This window comes from Jatropha curcas, chromosome 3 (assembly GCF_041381405.1).
Source record: "Jatropha curcas cultivar XTBG-Jc1 chromosome 3, XTBG_Jcur_1.0, whole genome shotgun sequence".
Classification (NCBI taxonomy): Eukaryota; Viridiplantae; Streptophyta; class Magnoliopsida; order Malpighiales; family Euphorbiaceae; genus Jatropha; species Jatropha curcas.
The window spans coordinates 29,823,329-29,835,358 of NC_143153.1; the positions used below are offsets into that span (position 1 = coordinate 29,823,329).

At 31.4% G+C, this 12,030-nt stretch overlaps 2 protein-coding genes and 1 non-coding gene across 4 annotated transcripts; 1 reads left to right on the forward strand and 2 right to left on the reverse strand.

Annotated features, from left to right (window-relative positions):
* The first annotated feature begins 5,136 nt into the window (after nucleotides 1–5,136).
* Nucleotides 5,137–7,395, forward strand: LOC105639839 (O-Glycosyl hydrolases family 17 protein). Of its 2 annotated transcripts, XM_012224006.4 has the most exons (4): nucleotides 5,137–5,387; nucleotides 5,536–5,598; nucleotides 5,666–6,784; nucleotides 7,055–7,395. In XM_012224006.4, exons 2-4 carry the CDS (start codon nucleotides 5,538–5,540, stop codon nucleotides 7,084–7,086), a joined length of 1,212 nt encoding a protein of 403 aa, XP_012079396.1. In that variant the 5' UTR covers nucleotides 5,137–5,387; nucleotides 5,536–5,537; the 3' UTR covers nucleotides 7,087–7,395. The 2 variants fall into 2 exon arrangements, with proteins under 2 accessions (XP_012079396.1, XP_012079395.1); XM_012224005.4 differs by lacking the exon at nucleotides 5,137–5,387 and having other exon boundaries at nucleotides 5,404–5,598.
* Nucleotides 7,396–8,242: 847 nt separating this feature from the next.
* On the reverse strand, nucleotides 8,243–8,314 carry TRNAM-CAU (transfer RNA methionine (anticodon CAU)). The gene has a single exon. It is a non-coding gene; the product is annotated as a tRNA-Met (tRNA).
* A 1,128-nt stretch (nucleotides 8,315–9,442) lies between these two features.
* Nucleotides 9,443–11,834, reverse strand: LOC105639838 (uncharacterized). The gene is made up of 4 exons (XM_012224004.4): nucleotides 11,549–11,834; nucleotides 11,376–11,448; nucleotides 10,614–10,679; nucleotides 9,443–9,916 (listed from the first exon to the last, which is right to left on the reverse strand). The coding sequence occupies exons 1-4, from the start codon at nucleotides 11,578–11,580 to the stop codon at nucleotides 9,782–9,784; spliced, it is 306 nt and encodes a 101-aa protein (XP_012079394.1). The 5' UTR covers nucleotides 11,581–11,834; the 3' UTR covers nucleotides 9,443–9,781.
* Nucleotides 11,835–12,030: the final 196 nt, after the last annotated feature.

The window sequence follows — 12,030 nt, forward strand, 5'->3', positions numbered from 1 at the left end:
TATATATAAAGATAATTATTTTGCTTTTAACTGTATAGAAAGATAAGCAAGAGTGCAGGGGTGAGTAGGTAGAGAAGTAATGTTTTGATGTAGAAAGTAGAAACCGAACAACGAAAATTTATTGCAATTATTGTTGCTCAATAGACAATTTAAAAGTTATTTTCATAAATAAGACAAACGAGGAAATGGAACTTAGGTGAAGAGGTTGATGCATATGTTAATGTTTGTCTGGGTTCATCTCAACAAAATTATTGCCAATCTCGCAAGTTTTAAATTGTCTCCAACAACTCATAAGCCATTACGGTATTGGACTCCTTTAAATTCAAAAACAACCACCAAAAATTTAATGTATAATACCAACGAAAAACTATATATGTATCTTATATTAATTTTTGGTGAAAACTTTAATTCAATACTCTTTGTTTTTTGAAAATTAATAAATAGTAATAATTCTTAAGATAGGATTCCAAAATTAGGAGAGGCTAAAGAAAATATTTCAAAAATTAAAAAGGCAAATAAAAGAAACAATATTTATACTAATTTATAAGATAAATTAAAACAAAATGGAGCTTAGAGAAGCTGGGCTCCCCTTAATTAGACATGACTATGGTTCCACTTCAAATCGAAGTTGAATCAAATTCAAACCGGTCGTAATCAACATTAAACTATAGTCAATGGTTTTTGATTTCAAATGTTAATCGAAATTATGTACTTAAAATTCGATTTTGATTTTTCATTTTTTTAAATTGAAACCAGCCGTTTTGGTTTAAAATGGACAGTTTCGGATTGAAACCATGAAAAACAAATTCTTCTTAGAAGCCGCCTAAAAATGGTTCAAATTCAATTCTGTCTTTTTATAGCTAAAATTGACGGTTTTAAACCGTGATCATGCCTACCCATAGTCTCTCTTTTTCGGCGAGTATGTAGTTCTAGCATATTACAATGAAATTAGAGTATAATTGTTTAGGTATAGTATTTCAAACATAAATTGCAAGAAATTACATTTCCATTGTTGTGACAACAACTTAATAATTAAACAACTTTATGAACTACATAGAAAAACTAATAGACAAGTTCTTCTCATTTCAAAAAAAAAAAAAATAAATAAAAAAGGATTTCTTATAATTGGCATGGATGGATTTCAAAATGAATTGAATTATGGGAAAATTTGTGTATGGTCAAAGTTCTATTAACCGACAATATTGAAGAATTGTGGTTGTTAGCTGATATTTTGCTATTCAAGTTGATTGGTAGATGTGTAAAGATATGATCCATTGAATTATTTTTAAACCAATGGAGGATATATAAATATAATGATTAAGAAGTGCTTAATGGATCAAAATTATTATGGTTGTTGTCATTATTAGGACATAATCAAAAGAAAAAAAATGTTTAACCAGATTATTATTGGTGGTAAAATATTACCCTTAAAGCCAATACAAAGGACATGATCACATCAATTTATATTTTCTTAGTCAATGTAGGTCCTACACTTCACTCAACTTTTTCTCTCTTTTGTAATTTTTATTTTGAACTGTCAAAACTTTTAGTTATTAATAAAAAATGAAATAGTACAAGCTCATTTACGCACTATCAAGACTTCGATTAAAAAATTAAAATAAAAAAGATATGTAATGTAATGTAATAAAGATAAAAAACCAGGGACCAAAATAGAATTTGCATTTAAGAGGGCAAAAAGATAAAAATAAAATTTTTGAAATGACTATATATATATTTAAACGAAACTTATGCAAAAAAAATGATAAGAAGTACTTTAGAAATTTGAAAATAATACTCTTGAATATATCTTGTCGAATGAAAAATGAATTTTTAAAATTATTTGAGGAAGAAATTTAATAGTAATGCGCATAAATTGGTTCAAAAATAATTTTAACCATACGTATAAAAAAAATTTATATTTTGAATTTATTGACATTAAATAAAAAATTAAGTAAATTTTCTATAATTAAATTATATTTATTTATTTATTTTCTACATCCAAAATTATTCAAAGAAAAAAGTTTGTGCGAATCTTGTTGTTGTTGTTAATGCTATGAGGTCCTTCCTTAAAATGGGGTTTAGCTCCCATTGGTCATTATGACTAAGGTTAAAAAAGCCATTGGTGTTTTCGCTAGCAAGTCAGAATTCCTAAGACCTACCTTAGCTATAGAGGCTCAACACGTCAAGTATCCAACCTTTGCTTTATGGCCATGCAATCTAAATAAAATAAATAAATAAATAAGGCAGCACCAATGATATTGATTTACTCATTCTTAATCATAAGCATCATCAACCATGTCAATATATAACAAGGGACCGCTTTTCAAAGCTAGACTTTTTCTTTTCCTAAGAGATTTTTTTCCATTATTATTATTATTTCAAGAATTTATATCTGAAACAGCGGGTCTCACCATGCATTCAGACTCAACTCGATGATATTAAGTGAAAAAATACAGTAAAATAATATATCATTATAAACCTCTTTGCTTTCACATTTTCTTAGGATATATAATACTATTTCAACTTTTAATCTTGTTAACGTTAATTTAATTTGTGAAGTTATTAATTTGACTTTTATTTTTGAGAAAGTTATTAATTTGACTTGTTTTAATTAAAATGGAATTTCCACCTAAACAAAAATTATTGATTTGGATTGTACACGTGTCTTTTTGCTCTAGATTTAACTGTGTGTCTATCTTTTACTGGACTATTCCCTGCATCATTAGTGTTTCAAATATTGTCGAAAATACAAAAAGGAACGTAGGAAAGGCAAAGATCAGACTTTTCTTTTTTAACTAAAAGAAAAAGGAAGAACAAGAAATGGTGGCATCCAGCAGTATTATTGGCACTGCATGGAGCCATGGAGTGGATGTCACGAAACCCTTTTCTCCTTCAGGTGACCAAAGCATTTCTACCTCACAAGCCAAATATTTTACCTTTTCCTTTCTGCTTTTTCAGCTTCCTAACTTTTCTCAATATGAGCTTAGGAAAGCGAAGCTACATGTAACTTCAATTTTATTTATTTGCACAAGATCGAGAAAGCAATTTGCAGAATCCAGTTCCTTTTCGATTCAAAACAGATGTATTCCGTTTGCAACTATTACAATTTGATTCAAATGCTTTTGATAATTTGGATGAGTGCGTGGCAGCAGAATTGCCAAAGCTTCGGTTTGATACCCAAATTGAATCAAATAGAGATTTGGGAATAAAGCTTGAAATTGAACCCTCAATATTCAAATTTGAAGGTTTAACTTTCAATTTGAACTAGTTCTAAAGTTGATTTAAAGAAAAATAAAACTTGAGAACAATGGAAATTATTAGTAGCATATAAATATTTATTTATGTTTGGTGTATTGATTTACTCATATGCTAAGTTAATCAAATAAAAAGAGTGGTGATTTTTTTTTTTTTTTTGACTGATAATTTATTTTGTTGATTAATTATATAAGTGAGTCATGCGCCAAAACTATTTAAATATTTCTCTCTAATAGGCCCATAACCTATTAGGACTAGACAATGAGGAATGGTTTCATTTTGGTCCCCAAATTAGTAGTAAGTGGACTAATTTGAGTTTCCATTTGGTTCGAATAAGTGGCCACCGCTACTTTGGAGTTGTTTTTTAGTTGGTGACCGATGGGGTGGTGTGTTGATTCAAGGTGTTTTGTGAATTCGATGATGAAAACTACTAAGATGTGAACCAAGAAATTCATGATTTAAAATTATAGTTGTATTTATTAATATTATCGATATTTTCACTAGTATTGAAAATGAAAGGTTTTAAATTCGAGATTTTTCAATTGTAAAAATTTTCGTTATCAAGTATAGAGTTCCCGTTAGTAAAAAATCAAAAAATCAAAAAATCAAAGTAAAATATTTATATTATCCAAAAATATTTTTTAATGGCATGGATTATTATAATCTCTTTTACTTAGTTTGAAGTATTTTTTGTTTAGTTTACATATTAAATTCATACATTTAAATGGTATTTTTTTGTAAACTAAATTTTTTTTCCTAAAATCCCCTTAAACAATTCATAAATTTGACTCTACAAAATTTACATGTTTTACTTATTATTGGAAATCTTTTATTTAAATCTAAGGGTTGTACTTAAGTTGGCAAATACATGAAGAGTTCTCAAGTTCAATTCTCACTAAACACACCTGCAAGGAGGAGCGAAGAGCTTGAAGAGTTTGAACTGTGACTAAGTCCATACCGGATTAGACGATTCTTAATATCGGGGTTCGATACCGATTATCTACAATCTCTCAAATCAAACATTGTCTACATAAATTTTACTAAAATTAGATAAATTTCAAATCTAAATAATCGGAATAGCGATTCATGTTTAATTACTATTTGTTAATAGTTACTAACATATTGAAAAATGGCAACAAATAACTTATAATTGATAATCGTCCTAATTTGATATAATTTAAATTTAAGATTTCATTCATTGAATTATAATAAAACAATATATTTCTAATATAAATATTATATTAGAAATTATATTATATATGACTCGGAATTTAAAATCAAAATTCTGAAATATTTAAGTGGGAAAATAACCCATAAAATAAGAGGACATATCAATTTATATCCGAAAGAAATTAGATTTCCAATTTGTAATTTTGTACCTTAAATATGTTATATTGTTACATCAATTTTTCGCGTGGTCCGTGGTCCATACACTAACCTATACTTAACCGTAAGTGTATTTTTTTTAAAGGACCAATATGACAAGGTCAAACCGTCAACGGCCATGATTGACTACTACGTATCCGTCCGTGATGATATCTCCTTAGCCGTCCGATAAGCTGGACCCACAACCTGTCACATCAAAGCAAAAACGGGCCCTACAAATCAGAATAGTTGGGGGGCCAACTTTTTTTCTATTTATCTTTTTCCACTTTCATTTTTGGCCCCACTTCTTCTGTTTAGTTTCATTCGTACATCCCGTGATGTTCGTTCTCGGCGCTCTACAAAATTGAAACGGTACTTTAACAAGAGGACTCTTATGTCGTTCAATATAGAAACGACAACGTTTACTTCATTCATCCTCTCGAGGTTGCCCATATTAAAAAAAAAAAAAAAAACAAAGCGCACATTCCAAAAGAGAAACGACAACTCTCTCTCTCTCTCTCTCTCTCTCTCTCTTCAAATCCCATACTTCCCACAGCATGTTTTGTTGCTGTTCTCCACGCGTTCCAAGATTTTACAGAGACCCTTCTTCTATGTTATAGCTAGCTATAGCTATTAGCTTCTATTTCTTGAGGTGTTGTTTTGCTGCTCAGCTCTTGTACCCCACGAAAGCTGTTGGTCAATATTTGATTTGAAAACTCTGTTTCTGCTGTTTCGGTTTCATATTAAAGTGCTGATAATTAATCCAGGTACCTTTCTTCACTTTACTAGTACACTTGCAGAGGCAGAGAGAAAAAGTAGAGAGAGGCAGAGAGCGTGTTTTTAAGTGTTCAGCAATTTTACACAGTGGGTTTTCTCTTTCTTTGTGATTTAAAGATCTTCTTATCTAAAAAGCAGAAATGTTGAAGATGGTGTGGCTCTTCTTCAACATCTTCCTTCTCTGTTTTCTGGGTCTTACTGGTAAGCTAATGGATGTTCTATGATTCTTCTTGTTCAAAATCCTTAATTTTTTTGTTATTTCTTGTAGGTGCAGGTCAAGAAACTAATATTCAATTCCTCAACCTCTATGATACAACTTCTGGAGTTTTTGAAGGAATGTCCAAGTCAGATCACGCATTTGCTGTGTCTGCTAGTGTTGAAGATCTCATTGAAATTTCTAGGAGTGTTTTGAAAGCTGAGAGTTGGCTTAGAACCCACGTCCTATCTCAGTTTCCTGCTACTCGAATCACTACCATTGTTGTGGGTAACACTCTTCTCTGCCAAAATGGTCAAAATCACAACTGGGTTTTGGTTCTACCGTCTCTTAAGAATGTCTATTACTCTCTAACTAGATGGGGTTTGGAAAAAGAGATCAAAGTTTCTGCTGCCTTTTCTTCTAGCTGTTTTAACATAAAATCTGATCTTTTCAGAGATGATTTTGTTGAAAGAGTAACCGAACCTCTGTTACAGTTTCTACATAGTATAAACTCTACATATTCGATAAATCCATCTCCAAATTTCTCTGCTTTATTGGATGAAACTGTAAGTTTGGTCTCATCTTGCACTGAATTTCTAAAAAAGTTTGGATCTTTTCACTTTAACAAGATCAATATAATGGAGACCAACCCAAAACAAAAAATATCCATTAACAGGAAACTTTCAAGCATAGAATCCCCAAATGGGTTTTCTGTTCCTTCCAATGTAGCCAAAAACCCACATCCTTCATCACCTATTGTTGCTTCACCACCATTCTCTTACCCTATTGCCTCTCCACCACCAATGGTATTCCCTTTTGCACCAGAACAACAGGAACAGCCTCCTTTTAGTAGTGGACCAGCGTTAGCACCGTATGGTTATTCACTGCCACCATGTAATCCAATTAGTACGATAGTACCAGCAGCACCAGGGCCAGCAGAGGTGGTGCAGGAACTTTGGTGTGTGGCTAAGCCTAGTGTCCCTGCAGAGACATTACAGGAGGCAATGGATTATGCTTGTGGTAAAGGTGGCGCCGATTGTGCAGAGATTTTGCCTCAAGGAAATTGTTTTTATCCAGATACTGTTTTTGCTCATGCTTCTTACGCATTCAATAGCTATTTTCAAAAGACTAAAAGAAATGGAGGTTCTTGCAGCTTTGGAGGCACTGCCATGCTCATCACGTCTGATCCCAGTAAGCTTTTCTGACTCTTATTCTTAATTTGAATTAATTAGCCTTTATCCATCACTGTAACACCTTTTAACAGTCTATTTTAATCACTCGTATAACAATGGCGGTTCTATTGGTGGCTCCATATTATATTACCTGTTCTTTGTGATCTTAAACTCTTATCTAACTACAATTTAAAGTTTGAACTCACTGCGCCAAGGCTCGTTTTAAATAAGGTTTAATTGTCCTGACTGAAATTTGAAATATGATACATACAATACATGGTTGTTTCAGGTTTTCTTCATTGCCGGTTTATTCTGAGCTAGACAGAGTAACTGAAGAAGGTGTTGGGAAATGAAGAATGTTGGATTTGTTTTGCTACAAAGTTAGATTGGTAGGGTATGGTTTGCAAGGTGAATTTAATTTGTGTACTCTACCCTTAAATATGAAGTGGGTCAACTTAGCACATAACCTTTAGGAGACTGTTTTAACGAGACTGCTTTTAGCTAGTGTTTTGTAGTGCAGTCTTGTGGATCACAAGAGTAGAATGGGAATGCTCTTTTGACTTGTATTTTAGTACTAAACTAGATTGGTACAATCCTATTACTTTCAGTCTATTAGACATTGCTTCTCTATTTGATTCTTCACTTGTTTGTTACATATCTAGATACACTTTTTGGATGGCTTGACGCTGATACAAATTATTTGTTCTTAGCTTATGAATTGTTCGTACTTTTCTTTTGTGGAGGATTTGTGATTGGTGAATTTGTAACATCCATTGCCCCGCGCTCGAGGCACAATTCTAAGCTAAAGATTCAAATCTCACCATTAAAAGATATGGATAAATGTTTTTTAAGTAAAACCATAGACTTGTTAGACTTGTGGGCTCAAAACAGAAAAATCTTTTTATCTATATCTTTTAGCAGTGAGATTTGAATCTTTAGATAAGAATTGTGTCTCCGGCACCCAATCTGGCACTATTGTCCAATCATTCGAGATTGAGCAATAAGTATTATAGGATTTAAAACTTTTAAAATGACATTTAGCCTTATCATTAGATGCTAATCATTGTACAAACCCTAATCTTTCATAACCTTTGCCAGAGTTAAAGAATTTTGTTATTTTTAGTAAGTTTTAACAGAAAAATAAGTTTTGGGATTAAGGCTTAGATGTGGTTTGGTGTTATGATAAAAAGTTGTGACAATTGTAAAGTTAAAATGATTCAGATAAAATATGAACAAGTTGAAGTGCAAATGGAGGAAATATATTGGTAAATTAAATTAAACATCATTTTAACATAAAGTTGGAGCACTGTTAAGAACAGATTTACAATTTATGTAGGTAAATATCTCTTGCATGTTCAACAGTTGGACCATCTTAACAATTAAAAATTGTTTCAGGAGTTTTGGGACAATGCGAAGATAGATATCTAGATTGTTGTAGGGAAAAAAATCCAAAAAGTTTGGCAGGAAGCTACTCTACTATCAGAGCCAGGTTTCGATCCTGGGACCTGTGGGTTATGGGCCCACCACGCTTCCGCTGCGCCACTCTGATTAGTTGATGATTTGTTTCGTTGAATAATATAGAAAATAATTTTGAGATTATGGATTTGTATATCTTTTAACAATTTTTTCCACTTTTTATAATATAATCCACAGGTTTAATATTTGCTTTAAATTTTGTTTTTTATTTTTAATTTTTAGTTATAAATTTTTTTTATTGTTACCAATTTGATACGTGTATTCTATGCAATGTATTTTTTCTCATACCCCTATCTCTAAATAATTAAATCTCAATCAAAATTGTTTGTGGTTTTTATCTTAATATTTTTTTTTCTCTGTGTTTTTTACAAACTATTCTATATCAAACAATAATAATTCAAAAAAAAAAAAAAAACAAGAATTTAAATAGAGAAACACTAGGAATAACCTAGGTGAAAAATAACATAATTAAAAAAGATTCCGCAGACAATGAAATCCTCAAATTCTACTTGCAATTTGCAGAAATAAATAATTGAAAACCAAAATAGTAATAAAGACAATTGCAATCTAATAGTTTTAAATAAAAGAGACACTAAGATTTTCTTTCTATTTTTTGAATATGAAAATTTTAAGATTTTCTATTGGACAAAGAAAAATTAAGGATTATATTAAAAGAGAGAGAGAGAGATGTGATGTAGTATAACTTCAATTGCATAAATACATGACAAATTTTAACAATAAGATAAATAAAAGTTTATAATTATTTATTTACATGTTAAATAACGTTTTTGGGAAAAATATATTTCATATTAGATAATTATTTATTTGTAGAAACTTTTAGTTTTTTGGTAGTTATGTTGGAAAGGATGTTTTAAATTCACACCCTATATGTAAAAAGTCATTTGATTAATTTAAATATAATTATTTATATTTAAATATTTTGTACAAAACTGTGAAAAGAATTCTGTAGCTGGCGGTGTCCGACGATACCATACCCCAACAATCCAAGGACATCATCGTGTTTATGGATTCTTTACCCAATTTATTGAACTCTCTTGTTTTAGCAGCTGAAATTCTTTCTGCTCACCTTTTTTTTTTTTTTTTTTTTTTTTTTTTTTCTTTCTTTCACTTAAGACAACTCTTAAATCTATGAAGTAACATTTAATTAGAAATTCTCAATTGAACAAGGGGGACCAGGACATAAAAACATGTTAACAAGGAATTATTATTATATATGAGTTACAAACCATGCCTCCATTTCTGGCAACTCCATTCTTCATTTGCAATTCAAAGAACATTATACAGTAAAACTCAGGTAGCTATCGTAAACTCAATCTGATAAGAAGTTATGTTTTTCAAATGTTTGGATTGAAGGGTACAGACAAGGTTTACAGTTTATGAAACTGTAGGATCGAATACCTCAGTTAACAAAACTTGTAGCTATACACAAGGGAACATGAGGATCATAAGGTAAACAATTACTAACACAAGAATTTTCGAAGTAAATGAGAAAGTCAAAGCGAACTTGATATCCTCGCTGTTACTCATTGGTCTTGGTAGGTATTATAGCAGTTGATTCCCCAATTTCACCACCATCAGAAACACTTTTAGCACGTAAAGCAGTAGTGGAGTCTCCAATTTGGCCACCGATTGAAAAATTGGTATTGCCTTCGTTCTGCCAGAGTTAAAATTAAATATTGATAACATTTGTTTGCAGTGTAGTGAAAGAGAAGAAAATAAGTTTACCAGACGAGGGAAAGAAAATGCTGGTTACCAGATAATTAATCCTCATATACTGACATTTGATACCTATTGATTTCTTATTGAAATATAAAAACTTATGAAGGTGAAACAGTTAATTTGTTGTTTAACAGGAAAGATGAAGAAAACGCAACAATATTTGCATTGCAAAGGAATACATGAGTCAATTCATTTATTAAGAATCCTTCACATTGCATCATAGAGAAAAAAGACACTGAGTAACATCATCATAATTCAATCAAAATTGCACTAGAATCAATCTTTCTTGACTGCTCACTCATTGTCACCATCAATCTAACAACAGAGGTATTATTTCCAAGCTAGGGTACCAAGCTAATCACTCTGTTACGCTCTATATCAAAGTTTTTTTATGATAATTTACTTCAATTATTAATGATGACCAATTATCAGCCAGAAATTCCAGCTAAAGAATTAACGATGATAAAATAAAAGATAAGTGCAGATCATAAAATTTTGTCCACGAATTTCAAGCTCATATTTTTCATGAAGCTACAAAATTTTTAGTTTCCTATAACAGCCAGAAGAATTCAAGCACGCAATTTTTGCTGCAAACTTCATAATATGAATCAAACATGGCAGGTAACTAATACCTTTTTACTTAAACCCTGAGCAGCCATAAGTTCATAAAATTTTCGCATCAGCATTTCTTCCTCTACCTGCAAGAGATGAAGCATAGATAGTTTGAATAAGCAACATTGATTAAATGATCAGGTTGCAAGGGTTTTGCACATGTAAATGTCTTCAATTTGATGCATGATTTTACTTTGTACAAAAGTTCATGCTTCATAGTTCCCTCTCATTCATTTTGTTAAAGTCCTGTCTGGATTGACACTCCAGATGAAAACAACAAAGAATAGAATTCCGAAACCCATCTCTCTCAACTGATTTAAACCATTCCCATAATTTGTTCATACATAATTAAGAAATAATTCAGTGGGGTTAGCCGCCATTTAGTATACAAAAAGCCAGATAATCAAAAATGTCATTCACCATATATTTTCCAATATTATTTCTTGATTGGTCAGTGGTCACGAATTCCAAATTCATAAATGCAAATGCAATATTGAACAGGTGCTTTTCAGTCAAAGAACTAGATTAAAGAAAGTAGTTAAAATGAAACAGAACTGAGCTCAAGTTTGAAGAAACACCAATAGGCAAGAATGTCCATTGTCATTCCAGTGTAATGTGATTACAATCTAACTTTCAATTCCTTTATGGTACAGTTTCTTTACTTTTTGATAAGCTTCCAATTACAGTAATCCCATTCAATTAATCATCAATCCTTGAAGTTATTCACACTCTAAACAAATAATCATAAACAAAGATAAGAATCGGAAAGGAAAGGAACCAACCTGGAGCTTATGCAATTCATGAGACATTGAATTATATGCTTCCGTTAACAACTCATTCTGCTTCTCCAAATGCCTTGGAAAGAGAGGAAAAAAAAAAAAGGAAATCATTTTCTAGAATAAAAAATATATTTCACGGAAAATAAAAAGGAAAAAATAAGCAACAAGAATCTTACTTCAACATCTCTCCGGTGTATCGAGGATCCATAATTGCTGTATGCAATTCGTATGATGTTCGAGAATCAGAGAAAGATTCCAAGAGGAGCTACCGCGCGGGTAAGATCGACGAATCAATAACAAACGAAGCGGAAGAGGAATTGCTCTACGGTTTCCGTGCTACCACCGCCAATCAACTGAAGAAGCAGATTATGATCAAAGAAAAACGAAACTCTGCAAAAGGAAATATATGAGATGAAAAGGAAAAGATAGCGGTCAGGACGAAGAAGAATGGTAGAGAGATTACCGGGCTTCGGGCTTGAGCTAATTATAATATATCAGTTTATAGTTTATATCCGGTCTTGGGCTTGGGCTTTTTATAGTTTTATGAGGCCCGTCTCGTTTCGGGTTATTAGTTAACCTTCTCCATATATTTGAGCATTATCTCCTCGTTATTGTCTATTATTTTTCAAATAGTTCTGAAAATCACGTATTATTGTTA